Below are 15,417 nucleotides of genomic sequence, written 5' to 3'. Positions count from 1 at the left end.
TAACGAGGAACAGCTGAGGCCAAAACTCCAGAGAAGAATACAAAGTACTGCGGAATAGCTGCAGCCACCATCAAACACAGTGACAGCGCCTGCCCCTAGTGGCCGGACCCGGAGCTGCACCCTCTGCAATGCCCTGCTGCTCCTCCCTGCTACATTCCAGAAGATGTCAGGGTCAGAGGCAGCAGGGGACAGCCTGCAGCAAAGAGCCAGGGTCACCTATCACTGGCCTAAAAACAAGGCCTAACTCAGGTAACCTGCCTGCTGCACCTAATCCTGCTCTCCTGTTGGCCAACATCCCCCTCCTTCATACTGAAATTAACCACTTTTACACCTGCTTTTTACAATAATCCACTCATGCCCCTTAGTGCAACCACTCCTACCCCTATGCTGCACCACCTCCTGCCCCATGTGGTGAACCAGTACCACTCCTACCCTCTGTGCTGCACCCTTAACCCTGTCTGTTGCACCACCTCCTGCCCCATCTGTTGCATCAGTAACCACTCCTAACCCCTGTACTGCACCACCTGTTGCACCAGTAACTACTCCTACCCCACCTGTTGCATCAGTAACCACTCCTAACCCCTGTACTGCACCACCTGTTGCACCAGTAACTACTCCTACCCACTGTGCTGCACCACCTCCTGCCCCACCTGTTGCATCAGTAACTACTCCTACTCACTGTGCTGCACCACCTCCTACCCCACCTGTTGCACGAGTAACTACTCCTACCCACTGTGCTGCACCACCTCCTGCACCACCTGTTGCACGAGTAACTACTCCTACCCACTGTGCTGCACCACCTCCTGCACCACCTGTTGCACCAGTAACTACTCCTACCCACTGTGCTGCACCACCTCCTGCCCCACCTGTTGCACCAGTAACTACTCCTACCCACTGTGCTGCACCACCTCCTGCCCCACCTGTTGCACCAGTAACTACTCCTACCCACTGTGCTGCACCACCTCCTGCCCCACCAGTAACTACTCCTACCCACTGTGCTGCACCACCTCCTGCCCCACCTGTTGCATCATAACCATTTTTACCACGTGTGCTGCACCAGTAACCACTCTTACCCTACCTCCTGCTCCATCTGCTCCACCCTTATCCACTCCTACCCCCGTGTCTTACACCACCTCCTGCTCCACACTTGCTCTACCCCTAACCACGCTTAACCCCTCTTCTGCAATCTGCACCACCTCCTGCTCAAGCTGCTACACTACTCCTACCCCTGTACTGCACCACCCCCAACCACTCCTACTCCCTCTGCTGCACCATTTGCTGCACCACTAACCACTCCTATCCCTGTGCTGCACCACCTCCTCCTCCATCTTCTGCTCCAGTAACCCCTCCTACCCCTTCTGCTGCACCACCTCTTGCTCCATCTGCTGCACCACCTCCTGCTCCAGCTGCTGCTCCAGTAACCCCTCCTTTCCCTTGTGCTGCACCACCTCCTGCCCCAGCTGCTGCTCCAGTAACCCCTCCTTTCCCTTGTGCTGCACCACCTCCTGCCCCAGCTGCTGCTCCAGTAACCCCTCCTTTCCCTTGTGCTGCACCACCTCCTGCCCCAGCTGCTGCTCCAGTAACCCCTCCTTTCCCTTGTGCTGCACCACCTCCTGCCCCAGCTGCTGCTCCAGTAACCCCTCCTTTCCCTTGTGCTGCACCACCTCCTGCCCCAGCTGCTGCTCCAGTAACCCCTCCTTTCCCTTGTGCTGCACCACCTCCTGCCCCAGCTGCTGCTCCAGTAACCCCTCCTTTCCCTTGTGCTGCACCACCTCCTGCCCCAGCCCCCTCCCTGTGAGTCACAGAACATGGTGGAGTACAGTGAGCAGCACGGGGAGGGCAGGAGCCCTGCACGGTAACTTCAGTGGTGCCATCGTTACCCCCCTCTCCAAAACACACCAATGTAACATGGCCCGCTGGATCCCCGCTAAGAGGGAGAAGTTTGGAGTGGGTGAGTCAACACTTCTTTTTAGATTGCAAGCTTTGCAGACCAGTACTGATCTGTAGATCTGTATTCGAGCATTGTGAAGGCTGATTAACCCTTGCATGCCCATAGACAAGCCCTCACTAATGTGTGATCCTATCTTGTGACTTTTACAGCTAGATGTAGCAGAGCTGACTTTGTCATTCATCACAATCTGTGGTTTTTCCAGTAACTCAGTCTGAAAGTGCAAACACAACTCAAAGCGAGAATGACATGACTCATTCAGCTCTGCATCTCCACATCTCCGCTCTGCTGTGCAGAGTAAAAAAATGTATATTTTTATCGTTAATATTAACAGGAAAGTAAATATATCTGCTATCTTCAAAAACTGCATACTCTGTCCTTACTCTCCGACAAGTTGTGTTCTTCAAGAATTTCTAGTGGATCGATAGTGGTGGAAGGTGGTGCAGGGGTTAATCTATTTTAGGGGTATGGTTCTGTATTATCCCCCTGGGGTCCCTTTTATCTGATTTTACTCCTGTCTACCCTACTTGTGTCTGATCTGTGTGTGGGTTCGCCGTCTGCACCCCGAGGTGACATTTCGTCTTTTGTGTCTGTCCTGCTCCTCTGATCACCTACAAGCAGGTGTAGGCTTCAGGGTGCAACGCCAGATCTGAGACATGCCGATAAAACGTTGCAGAATCCAGCAGCTGGAGTGGGTTTTTTTTTTTTTTTTTTTTTTTGTGGCCAGTTTTAAAAAATTTCATCGCCATATTAAAACCCATATTTGACAATAAGGCTTCATTCAGAGTATGCACACTGAGCTTTATTTCGGGAGTTTCTGGAGCAAAAACTCTTAAAAAACCCACAAGTTTTTATTGAGGAATTGGAAAAGTTCTGCTCCAAAAACATCTGAAAAAACAACAACACAGCGTCTGTTTTTCACATTTGTGGTGCTGTTCACATATCCAAGTTTTTTCTAGTGTGTGTGCAAACGAAAAAGTAGAGATGTTTTCATCCGATTCCGATCTATCATGCCCATTCAAAGTTCTTATTAAGCATTCAAATCAATGGGTCGGTGAAGAAAACAGGAGTCGGATGCCATCTTTACGTTAATCGAGTGCTGTCTGGTTTTTGTTTTTTGTGTTTTTTTTGCATACAAGAAAAATAGATGATAGCTAAGAACAGACACAGACTAATAATGGCTGAAAATCCGATGCACCACCTTGATGGGAATTGGTAAGTTTTGTTTCTTGTAGGAATAAAAAAATTGGTCTTATGAATGAGGCTTGGGTGCTCAGTACTCGTAACTAGTGATGAGCGGGCACTACCATGCACAGGTGCTCGGTACTCGTAACTAGTGATGAGCGGGCACTACCATGCTCAGGTGCTCAGTACTGGTAACTAGTGATGAGCGAGCACTACCATGCTCGGGGGCTCTGTACTCGTAACTAGTGATGAGCAGGCACTACCATGCTCGGGTGCTCGGTACTCGTAACTAGTGATGAGCGGGCACTACCATGCTCGGGTGCTTGGTACTCGTAACTAGTGATGAGCGGGCACTACCATGCTCGGGTGCTCGGTACTCGTAACTAGTGATGAGCGGGCACTACCATGCTCAGGTGCTCTGTACTCGTAACTAGTGATGAGCGGGCACTACCATGCACAGGTGCTCGGTACTCGTAACTAGTGATGAGCGAGTACTACCATGCTCAGGTGCTCGGTACTCGTAACTAGTGATGAGCGAGTACTACCATGCTCAGGTGCTCGGTACTCGTAACTAGTGATGAGCGAGTACTACCATGCACAGGTGCTCGGTACTCGTAACTAGTGATGAGCGGGCACTACCATGCTCGGGGGCTCTGTACTCGTAACTAGTGATGAGCGAGCACTACCATGCTCGGGTGCTCGGTACTCGTAACTAGTGATGAGCGAGCACTACCATGCTCGGGTGCTCGGTACTCGTAACTAGTGATGAGCGGGCACTACCATGCTCAGGTGCTTGGTACTCGTAACTAGTGATGAGCGAGCACTACCATGCTCGGGTGCTCGGGTCTCGTAACTAGTGATGAGTGAGCACTACCATGCTCGGGTGCTTGGTACTCGTAACTAGTGATGAGCGAGCACTACCATGCTCGGGTGCTCGGGTCTCGTAACTAGTGATGAGTGAGAACTGCCATGCTCGGGTCCATGGCACTCGTAACTAGTAATGAGTGAGCACTACCATGCTCGGGTCCCTGGTCCTCGTAACTAGTGATGAGTGGGCACTACTATGCTTGGGAGCTCGTAACTAGTGATGAGCGGACACTACCATGCTCGGGTGTTCGGTGCTCGTAATTAGTGATGAGCGGGCACTACCATGCACAGGTGCTCGGTACTCGTAACTAGTGATGAGCGAGCACTACCATGCTCGGGTGCTCGGAGCTACCGAGCACCCGAGCATGGTAGTGCTTGCAATAATCTCTACCAATCTAACGTTTTTTAGTAGCACCTAGGGCTCGTTCAGACGAGTGTTCAATCAGTCTGTGTGCTCCGAGGACCCATTGACCCCAATGTACCAGTCCCTATGGCCAATATTCGATGCAGACTATCTGCGTGAAAAATAAAAATTGCAGTATGCACTACTACTTTGGTCCGTTTCACGCAGCATAATAATGCATGTCATATAAAGGTAGCTCCGGCACGTATCCACAATTCGGATGAGGACGCGGTGTCAAATACATCCACAATTTGTAAATTCGAATGGCCTGATTTCCAATGCAGCCATCTTAGTTGTAAAGTGACCACGGTGACAATTATTAGATGCAACATTCACGTCGCGTGACCAAGATCGCCATTTGGCCCTAGTCTTATATACACATATGGGACCCCTTTAAGCAGATGTATAGGCAGTGGTCTCCAACATGGCCTCCTCGGCCAGCTCGCTGTTTGTGGCTGCTGGGAGTTGTAGTGTTTCACCAGTCGGAGAGCCGCTGGTTGTCAACCATTGGTTTTAAGATAATGGTTTGAGGAATTGAAATTACTGAGCTCTGCACAGACTTTTTCTAGCATGAAGGCCTCAATAACGATTGCTGAGGACCTGTTAGATTCGGGTGGGTGTCATGGTGAGGAAGTTGTGGTAAAAAAAAAAAGGTTTTACTGCAATTCATGTGATGACTTCAATGTTTTCTATGAGAGAAAAAAAATGTAAATTATTGCGCGGAAAGCCTATTTCAGGGCATCTATTAGTTTGTGTCTTCTCTGAGCATTACTTTACCCAGACAAATGTAAATAGTGAGGAAGAGGTATCAAAACTAATGCAAAGAGGAGTAGTTACCTATGGCAACCAATCACGTCAATGCTCTCATTTTCCAAAAGGCCTTTGTAAAATGAAAGGTGGAATCTGATTGGCTGCCATGTGCAACAGCTGTGTTTTGGTTTTGAAAGCCATACTCCATTTTGTCCAATATGTCATAGGTGTCAGAAAAAAGGCTTCAGATATATGGCTGTCAGTATATTGGAGTCAGTGGCACCAGAATATGTATATTGCCTATTAAATTACATATAACTACAACCATAAAATGTTTCATGTCGAAAAATGAGATGAAACTTGTCCCTCTTGAAGCGGTGCTATAATCACAATGGTTAAAAATGTGGTATCAGATAGGAAAACATGGCTGCTGTCTTGCAAAAACCAAGACACACTCGGTTGCTATGGGCAACTAGGTGTGTTTTTTTTCTTTTTTTTTGCTAGGCCCAGTATTGTGTAACTGAAGGAGACACTTGTGGATGAGCCCCTATTCCGTGTATGCCGTATTAATGGTTCATGTTATGGAGGACATTAAAGGGGTTCTCTCACAAGAGACATTTATGGGAGACCCATAGGATATACGATAAATTATTAATTTGATAGATGCTGGTGCCGCTTATCTTCAGGACTGGGATCCTCTGGTGCAGGCTACAGGGGGTCATACACCAGTCGAAACAGGGGAGCTCCGTTCGGGAGGTAGTTGTGGGTCCACCTCTGGGCACCTAGGGCATAGGATGTGCCATAAATGTTTGATAGACGCTGGTCCCAACTATAGGACCTAAGTCCAAAACTGGGATTATCGGCGCGGGCATCATCAGCGCCTCACTAACAGGTGGTCATACATCAATTGAAACAGGGGAGCTCCGTTCTGGAGGCAGATGTGGGACCACCTCTGGGCACCTAGGACATAGGTTGTGCCATAAGTGTATGATAGGTGCAGGTCCTATAGGTGGGACCAACATCTATCTCCAGAACTTTGATACCCAGCACATGCGTCGCCGCTTTCCAATCACTGCTGGCCGTACATCAGCCATAGTGGGTAATTCATATTCTGGAGACAAATGTGGATCCCATTATAAGCAGCTAGGACATATGATGTGCCATAAATGCTTGATAGGTGCAGGTCCTATAGGTGGGACCAGCATTTATCTCCAGAACTTTGGCTCCCAGCACATGCACTCCACTCTATAGGTGGGATGCTGGTCCCACCTATAGGACCTGCATCTATCTCCAGAACTTTGATCCCCGGAGCATGCATCGTCAGCTCTCCAGTCACTGGTGGTCGTAGCCCAGCCATAATCCCTATATATATATATATATATATAGATAGATATATATATATATATATATATATATATATATATATATATATATATATATATATATATATATATATATATATATATATATATATATATATATATATATATATATTAGGAACGCTACCCATCTCCAGAACTGGGAACTTTAGTGGTTGAGTCACCAACTCTACTAGTTGGTGTTTGTTCACCATAATGGAGGATCCCCATTGAACCAAGAAGCTCAGGATGAGCAATGCTCAAGGTTTTAATTTAATAGGAAATTGCTGCAATGCATAGTGTAAGAAAATTGAACGCTTAAAGCAAATGCAATGCAATCCGTCTGAGGAGCGGTTAGGAGATGACAATGATCCAATTTTCCTACAAGATGTGCCAAGACTGGCTTTCTTAACCAGACGCTTTTCAGTGTGTGGCCTCGTGAACTATCTAAAGCTGTGTGGCAACCAATATGGCCACCATAGAACCTACTGCCTCAATCCATTACTGCAAAAGTGATCACTTTTGACATTCGGGATCCTAGGAAAGCTGGGTGAATGCTGTAATGGAGCTTTTTAGCTTGTGTCACACATTTTTTTTTAGTATTTTTTTTCTGATTTTTCTTTTGTAATAGAAGACTATTCATACAGGACGTATCGATTGTCGTTCCCGCGCCTGTCCCTTGTTTCTCGCACGGTGTAAGGTTCAGAGGTCTTTCTTTTCTTTCGCTCCCAGTAATCAGGAAACTTGAGTCACTTCTATACACTTGTTTTTCATGTCGGCGTCCATTGATTTAGTAATAAGTGCAATCTCTCCACTCAGTGACTGCCAGCACAGGAAGTTTTTGGCCGGTGTGATAACAATATAGATAGAGTACTGGAAACCAGGGGGCTGAGCGCCCAGAGTGTGGGGCGGTGGAGGCAGACTATTATCATAGTGCTGTTATTATGAGCATCTGCAATCTGTCTGCAGCCTGCACTGCAGTTAAAGGGATTGTCCAGCCACTGATTTCTGCTTTTTTTTTTTTTTTTTCTTTAAGCTCCAAAAATGTTTTAAGTAATACCCGCCATGCCACCCCTCAATGCTTTTTCCATGCTGTCTGGGTCCTCTGCGGGGTCTCAGTATTTTTTGCTCAGTCCGGATGGACCCGTGATCACATTAGTGACTTGCAGGAAGTACCCAGCTGTTCTCTTTATTTCCTGTTGCAGCTTGATGCACATTTGACAGCTGCTGACAATCATTGGCTTCAGCAGTAACTACGCTCAATTGGTACACAGTCTTGGCCCAGACAGACATGTGACCACTGCAGCTAATCACTGGCCGCAGCGTCGACCAGAGTGCAGGAAGTGCACAGCCAGTCTGTACTTTCAATTTGTGCCAGACAGACATGTGACTGCTGCAGCTAATCAATGGCCGCAGCAGTGACCAACATGATATAAGTGCACATTCTGCTCTACTTTAATGTTTGGACCAGGCAAATGTGTGACTACTGTACACTGCCAGTCCCCTGTGCTTCCTAGTCAGTACGAGCAGACCTGACTACCGCATACAGCTGGCTCTGTATTTCCTCTTATGTCTGTACAGACAGGTGACCACTGCAGCCAATCACTGACCGAAAGCTCAGGAAGTACACAACCAAACTCTGTGATCTTCCTGGTAAGTCTGGATGATTACAGCCTATTCCTGGTCAGTACGAGCAGATCTGACCACCGCATACAGCTGGTCTCTGTATTTCATCTTATGTCTGCACAGACAGGTGACCACTGCAGCCAGTCACTGGCCCAAAGTTCACAAAGTACACAGCCAAACTCTGTAATCTTCCTGGTAAGTCTGGATGGAGATCTGACCACTACAGCCCTTTCCTGGTCAGTACGAGCAGATCTGATCACCGCATACAGCTGGTATCAGTATTTCCTCTTCTGTCTGCACAGACAGGTGACCACTGCAGCCAATCACTGGCTCAGGAAGTACACAGCTAAACTCTGTAATCTTCCTGTAAGTCCGGATGAACATCTGGCCACTACAGCTCTTCGCTTGCTGCACACAAGTACCACCCTTGATGTGCCTAGCTCGTCCTGGACTGCCCCAAACCCACCACCTTTTATGACTTCAAAACTGTTATTTCTGGGAAAATTCATTGAATATACTGTGACTGTTTCCAAAAGGTGCACCCTCCAACAGTGTGTAAGACGCTCTGCTGTACAACTCCAACACATCTATACAATACAGCAATGTGATCTATCTATAAGAATCTATTGTGTCTGATGAAGACCCAAATATAGGGGTCGAAACGTTACATTTTGTGTGGATTGCCTGTACAATAAAGTCTTTACATTTATTTTTGGTGTGCCAAGTTGTCTTGTATGTAATGATGGGTTTGAAACCTTCTTGAGCGGTCATATTTCCGAGTGTGCCTTAAACCTTATTCTACCTGTTTCCAAAAAAATGTGACGGTTCTTGTAAATGGATTACCAACATGCAGTACACGTCCATTCTCTGTAGGTCAGGTGATCCTTGCCGTCAGTAATTGACGACAAAAGCCCCTGAAGTGCACAGTCGATACCTGTACTGTCTGGATGGACAGGTACCTCTGCAGTCAATCACTGACTGCAGCGCTGACCAAAGCTTACTGTCAGTGAATGGGAACTTGCAATGTTTATATATAGATAGAGACAATCAGGGATTTTGAAATCTAGAATTGAGACATAAAATGCATTAGGAAATTGCCGGACCATTCTTTTCATTGCAGAAAGCCTTCACATATGGCTGTGATCATCTATATGTTATCAGCTGTTCCCATTCTAGATATGTATCTTTGCCTTTTGATCTCGTTATTGTGAGGATCGAGCACAGATGTCGGATAGGAGATCGTTTCCAGCTCATCTTTTGATATCCTCCTTTTCTATGTATCAGGCTTTGTACCGCTGTAATAAATGGGATATTTCTCTTCCCCTTCAGCCGTCTACAACTTCCAGGCGACACATGGAGAAGAGCTGAGCCTTCAGGTTGGGGACACTGTGCAGATACTGGAGACATATGAAGGTGAGTGCTTACTCTGCTCCTTTGCTGTTTTGAAAGCTGACCTCTATCCTGGGCTAGGTACCAGCAATCCTGTTTTCTGTTCTGATATCGGAGCCTGACAATGGAATTCTATAACGCTCGCTGCCGGAGATGGTACTGCGGAGAGCAAAAGTGGACCCACTGGATCATAGGGGAACCGTTCACTGACAGTAAGCTTTGGTCAGCGCTGCAGTCAGTGATTGACTGCAGAGGTACCTGTCCATCCAGATAACCGGGTACAGGTAGGACAGGACTGAAACCAGGTACAGGCAGGACGGGACTGGAACCGGGTACAGGTAGGACAGGACTGAAACCAGGTACAGGCAGGATGGGACTGGAATCAGGTACAGGCAGGACGGGACTGGAATCAGGTACAGGCAGGACGGGACTGGAATCAGGTACAGGCAGGACGGTACTGGAACCAGGTATAGGCAGGACGGGACTGGAACCAGGTACAGGCAGGACGGGACTGGAACCAGGTGCCAACAAGGCAGGACGGGGCTGGAACCGGGTACAGGGCAGGACGGGGCTGGAACCGGGTACAGGGCAGGACGGGGCTGGAACCGGGTACAGGGCAGAACGGGACTGGAATCAGGTACAGGCAGGACGGGACTGGAATCGGGTAGAGGCAGGACGGGACTGGAACCGGGTACAGGTAGGACAGGACTGAAACCAGGTACAGGCAGGACGGGACTGGAACCAGGTACAGGCAGGACGGGACTGGAACCAGGTACAGGCAGGACGGGACTGGAACCAGGTACAGGCAGGACGGGACTGGAACCAGGTACAGGCAGGACGGGACTGGAACCAGGTATAGGCAGGACGGGACTGGAACCAGGTATAGGAAGGACGGGACTGGAACCAGGTATAGGCAGGACGGGACTGGAACCAGGTATAGGCAGTACGGGACTGGAACCAGGTGCCAACAAGGCAGGACGGGGCTGGAACCGGGTACAGGGCAGGACGGGGCTGGAACCGGGTACAGGGCAGGACGAGGCTGGAACCGGGTACAGGGCAGGACGGGGCTGGAACCGGGTACAGGGCAGGACGGGGCTGGAACCGGGTACAGGGCAGGACGGGGCTGGAACCGGGTACAGGGCAGGACGGGGCTGGAACCGGGTACAGGGCAGGACGGGGCTGGAACCGGGTACAGGGCAGGACGGGGCTGGAACCGGGTACAGGGCAGGACGGGGCTGGAACCGGGTACAGGGCAGGACGGGGCTGGAACCGGGTACAGGGCAGGACGGGGCTGGAACCGGGTACAGGGCAGGACGGGGCTGGAACCGGGTACAGGGCAGGACGGGGCTGGAACCGTGTACAGGGCAGGACGGGGCTGGAACCGTGTACAGGGCAGGACGGGGCTGGAACCGTGTACAGGGCAGGACGGGGCTGGAACCGGGTACAGGGCAGGACGGGGCTGGAACCGGGTACAGGGCAGGACGGGGCTGGAACCGGGTACAGGGCAGGACGGGGCTGGAACCGGGTACAGGGCAGGACGGGGCTGGAACCGGGTACAGGGCTGGACGGGGCTGGAACCGGGTACAGGGCTGGACGGGGCTGGAACCGGGTACAGGGCTGGACGGGGCTGGAACCGGGTACAGGGCAGGACGGGGCTGGAACCGGGTACAGAGTGGGCAGGACGGGGCTGGAACCGGGTACAGAGTGGGCAGGACGGGGCTGGAACCGGGTACAGAGTGGGCAGGACGGGGCTGGAACCGGGTACAGAGTGGGCAGGACGGGGCTGGAACCGGGTACAGAGTGGGCAGGACGGGGCTGGAACCGGGTACAGAGTGGGCAGACTCAGCAATAGGCTGAGAGGCACTTCCTAGGAGGGGTGCGCTGGCCCTTTATGAGAAGGACAGTAGTGAGCGGCACACACCCTAGGAGCACTCCCGGAGGACCTGTGACGTGCGCATAGACTCCGGGAGGTAGAAGCAGGGAGAAGCCACGTGCGGGACCGCAGGGCAGCGTTGAGAGGGCCAGCTGCGGTGGTGAGTGAGTGCGCGTTCCTGCAAGGTGGAGACAGCGTAGCGCAAGCACACAAACGTTACAAATTCATTAGTGTGACGGATCTGTTTTATGACAGAAAACAGTGTTGCCTGATTGACAACACTGATGTTTATTGGGTCCGTCAGGGGTGCCCATAATTTTACTGGAAGATCTAGCATTTTACGCTAGATTTTATTTTACAAATCAGCAGCAGAGCGGAGATCTGAGCAAAGCCTGAAAAGGTAATTTCCAGAGTTATTAGAAAAATTGCTTGTCATGCCTAGGTTTTGGAACTCACCCGGTGACCTTTTGCTACGTGGTGAGTTTCCTTCCCTGCTGCGCCACAGTCTGGTCGGTCTCTGGCCAACTGCTGATGGTTCTCTTACTTTTGCTATTCTTTGCTTGGTGTGCTGTTAGGTATTTCTCACTTTCCTATACTGTCTCTGTGCTATCACATCTTGGGTGGGGCTATTTACTCTCCTTGCACCAGCCTTCTTTCCTGGCTATCGTTCTTGGTGGATGTTTGCTAAGGAAATCCAGCTTTGAATGTGATTTTTGCCTGCTAGGTATTTCTTCTCTATGTTTTCTTATTAATCTTCCCAACACCTTTCCTTGCTCCTCAGTTAGGTTGGTGCGAAGTTTCGCTTTCTTTTATTTATTATATTCCTTTTTTCCCCTTGTGCATGTGCCTTAAGTTTCCTCACTTTGGGTCCTCGTCTACTTCTGCATACTTTCTCTCTCTAGTCTAGTTGTGTGTAGCGGCCTTCGCTCTAGTTCCTCAGGTGGGACGAGAAACAGATTGATGGCCTTTTAGGGAGCCAGGTCTGAGTTGGTGTTGTGCGGCTAGGGATGCTGTATTATAGGCTTTATTTCTCAATTTACCCATGTTTGAGTTAGGTACCGTATTTTTTGTTTTATAACACACACCGGATTATAAGATGCACCCCAAATTTCGAGGAAAAAAGGTGAAAAAAAAAATAATAATAAAAATAAATAAATATATATATATAAAATAATTTTATTCATTTATATAGCGCTATTAATTCCACAGCACTTTACATACATTGGTAATACTGTCCCCATTGGGGCTCACAATCTAGAGATATATATATATATATATAATATGGTCCGTCTTATAATCCGGTGGTGTCTTACTGGGGGGGGGGGCGGCAGCGGTGGTGGAGCGAGGTCACAGGAAGCAGGGGCGGTGCTGGAGTAGGATGATGCTGCGGGCGGTGTGGCTGGTGTCCACGATGCATGCTCACTGCGGGCGCTGTGAGTCAGGAGGAGCATCCAGAAACTGTCGGCGGTGTGGACTTCAAAGAAATGGCGCCTGGAGTTGGCGCGTGCTCAGATTGAGTTATCATCTCAATGACCAAACGAAATCTTTTCTGCGCACTCGTCACTTTCGGGCACCATTATTCATAAGTCCGCTGCTTGGAGATCAGTGGACTGGAGGCGGTGCAAGCACAAATGAGATCTTGAGCCGAGTGCTCAATCTGCACACGCGCTGACTCTGGGCACCATTATTTGAAGCCCGCACCACTGACATTGTCAGGATGACCCCTGCCTCACCGGCCGCAGCGGGCACAGCCTGACATCAGCATCAGCACCACCGATAGAACAGCGCACAGGAAGTAGCTTAGGATGGGTGATATTTACCAGGATTGGGGACATATTTACCAGGAAGGAGGCCAGAATGGGGTACATTAGAACAGGATGGGAGAGATTACTACATGGGGGGGGAGGGCAACTGGTATGTCTTTATAGGATTTAGAATGCTAAATGTATTCATACATATACATACATCTGACCAACATGTGGGCATGGAGGGGCCAGATCCAAATTTTGCACCGGAGCCCATCGAAGTCTAGCTACGCCACTGGGTGCTCCCCTCCCGCTGTGTACGACCACGCTATAATTTCATTGTGTAGATTTTATTCACTGCATATACAATATATTTTAGTACTTGTGTAAATTGATAGGTACAACCGCCTGGCATCTATTTATGCCAAGAAGGAAGCAAACATGTCAGTAAAACAAATACCGGATTAAGAATCCGGGGAAATTTACTACTGGGGTTTTTAAGGGCTCTCGAAGACTACTGCTGACAGATCGAGCTACGAAACAAGAAAAACAGGGTCCAACGTCTTAAAGGGGTTTCCCCATTCCACATGCTTCTAAATGCTGTTTTTTGGTCACCTGAAGTTCTCGTTACAGTTTTGGGCCTCCTATGTGCCTCCTGGGTGAATCTGAACTCTCGGCTTGGAAGTGTATGGTATCAGAGAAGGTGTTCAGCAAATCATGATAGAGTTACTGGTAGATAATGGTAGGAATATATACATAGAGGATGAAAAGAGATCCGGAACCTAGGCTAGAAAGGGGCAAGAGGGGCTCCTTTAAGACTACACCGTGTGCAGAATTATTAGGCAAGTTGTATTTTAGAGGATTTTTTTTTTATTATTGATCAACAACTACTGTATGTTCTCATCAGACCCAAAAGACTCATAAATATCAAAGCTTAATATTTTTGGAAGTTGGAGTGGGATTTTTTAGATTTGGGTATCTTAGGAAGATTCTGTTTGTGCAGGTAACTATTACTGTGCAGAATTATTAGGCAACTTAATAAAAACCAGATATATTCCCATCTCACTTGTTTATTTTCACCAGGTAAACCAATATAACTGCACAAAATTTAGAAATAAACATTTCTGACATGCAAAAACAAAACCCCAAAAAATTAGTGACCAATATAGCCCCCTTTCTTTCTGATGACACTCAACAGCCTACCAGCCATAGATTCTGTCATTGCTTGATCTGTTTACGATCAACATTGCATGCAGCAGCCACCACAGCCTCCAGACACTGTTCCGAGAGGTGGACTGTTTTCCGTCCCTGTAGATCTCACATTTTATGAGGGACCACAGGTTCTCTATGGGGTTCAGATCAGGTGAACAAGGAGGCCATGTCATTATTTTTTCATCCTTTTAGAGCTTTACTGACCAGCCACGCTGTGGAGTAGTTGGATGCATGTGATGGAGCATTGTCCTACATGAAAATCATGTTTTTCTTGAACAATACCGACTTCTTCCTGTACCACTGCTTGAAGAAGTTGTCTTCCAGAAACTGGCAGTAGGTCGGGAGTTGAGCTTCACTCCATCCTCAACCCGAAAAGGTCTCACAAGTTCATCTTTGATGATACCAGCCCATACCAGTACCCCACCTCCACCTTGCTGGTGTCTGAGTCGGAGTGGAGCTCTCTGCCCTTTACTGATCCAGCCTCTGGCCCATCCATCTGGCCCATCAAGAGTCGCTCTCATTTCATCAGTCCATAAAACCTTAGAAAAATCAGTCTTAAGATATTTCTTGTCCCAGTCTTGACGTTTTTTCTTATGTTTCTTGTTCGGAGGTGGTGGTGGTTTTTCAGCCTTCCTTACCTTGGCCATGTCCCTGAGTATGGCACACCTTGTGCTTTTTGATACTCCAGTAACGTTGCAGCTCTGAAATATGGCCAAACTGGTGGCAAATGGCATCTTGGCAGCTTCCCGCTTGATTTTCCTCAATTCATGGGCAGTTATTTTGCGCCTTTTTTGCCCAACACGCTTCTTGCGACCCTGTTGCCTATTTGTCATGAAACGCTTGATTGTTCGGTGATCACGCTTCAAAAGTTTGGCAATTTCAAGACTGCTGCATCCCTCTGCAAGACATCTCACAATTCTGGACTTTTCAGAGCCCGTCAAATCTCTCTTCTGACCCATTTTGCCAAAGGAAAGGAAGTTGCCTAATAATTAAGCACCCCTTATATAGGGTGTTGATGTCATTACACCGCACCCCTCCTCATTACAGAGATGCACATCACC

At 48.7% G+C, this 15,417-nt stretch overlaps 1 protein-coding gene across 1 annotated transcript in view; it reads left to right on the top strand.

Moving 5' to 3' along the window:
• Nucleotides 1–1,112: 1,112 nt before the first annotated feature.
• DOCK5 (dedicator of cytokinesis 5) overlaps nucleotides 1,113–15,417 on the top strand; it is a 152,972-nt gene continuing 138,667 nt past the window's right edge. Inside the window, exons 1-2 of the mRNA XM_075346467.1 lie at nucleotides 1,113–1,951; nucleotides 9,467–9,550. Of these exons, the coding sequence (XP_075202582.1) occupies nucleotides 1,909–1,951; nucleotides 9,467–9,550 (127 nt within the window). The 5' untranslated portion in view covers nucleotides 1,113–1,908. The remainder of the gene's footprint in view (nucleotides 1,952–9,466; nucleotides 9,551–15,417) is intronic.

Source organism: Anomaloglossus baeobatrachus, chromosome 4, assembly GCF_048569485.1.
Source record: "Anomaloglossus baeobatrachus isolate aAnoBae1 chromosome 4, aAnoBae1.hap1, whole genome shotgun sequence".
NCBI classification, from domain to species: domain Eukaryota; kingdom Metazoa; phylum Chordata; class Amphibia; order Anura; family Aromobatidae; genus Anomaloglossus; species Anomaloglossus baeobatrachus.
The sequence above is the reverse complement of the archived record's forward strand: the minus strand, read 5'-3'. Positions and strand labels throughout refer to the sequence as shown.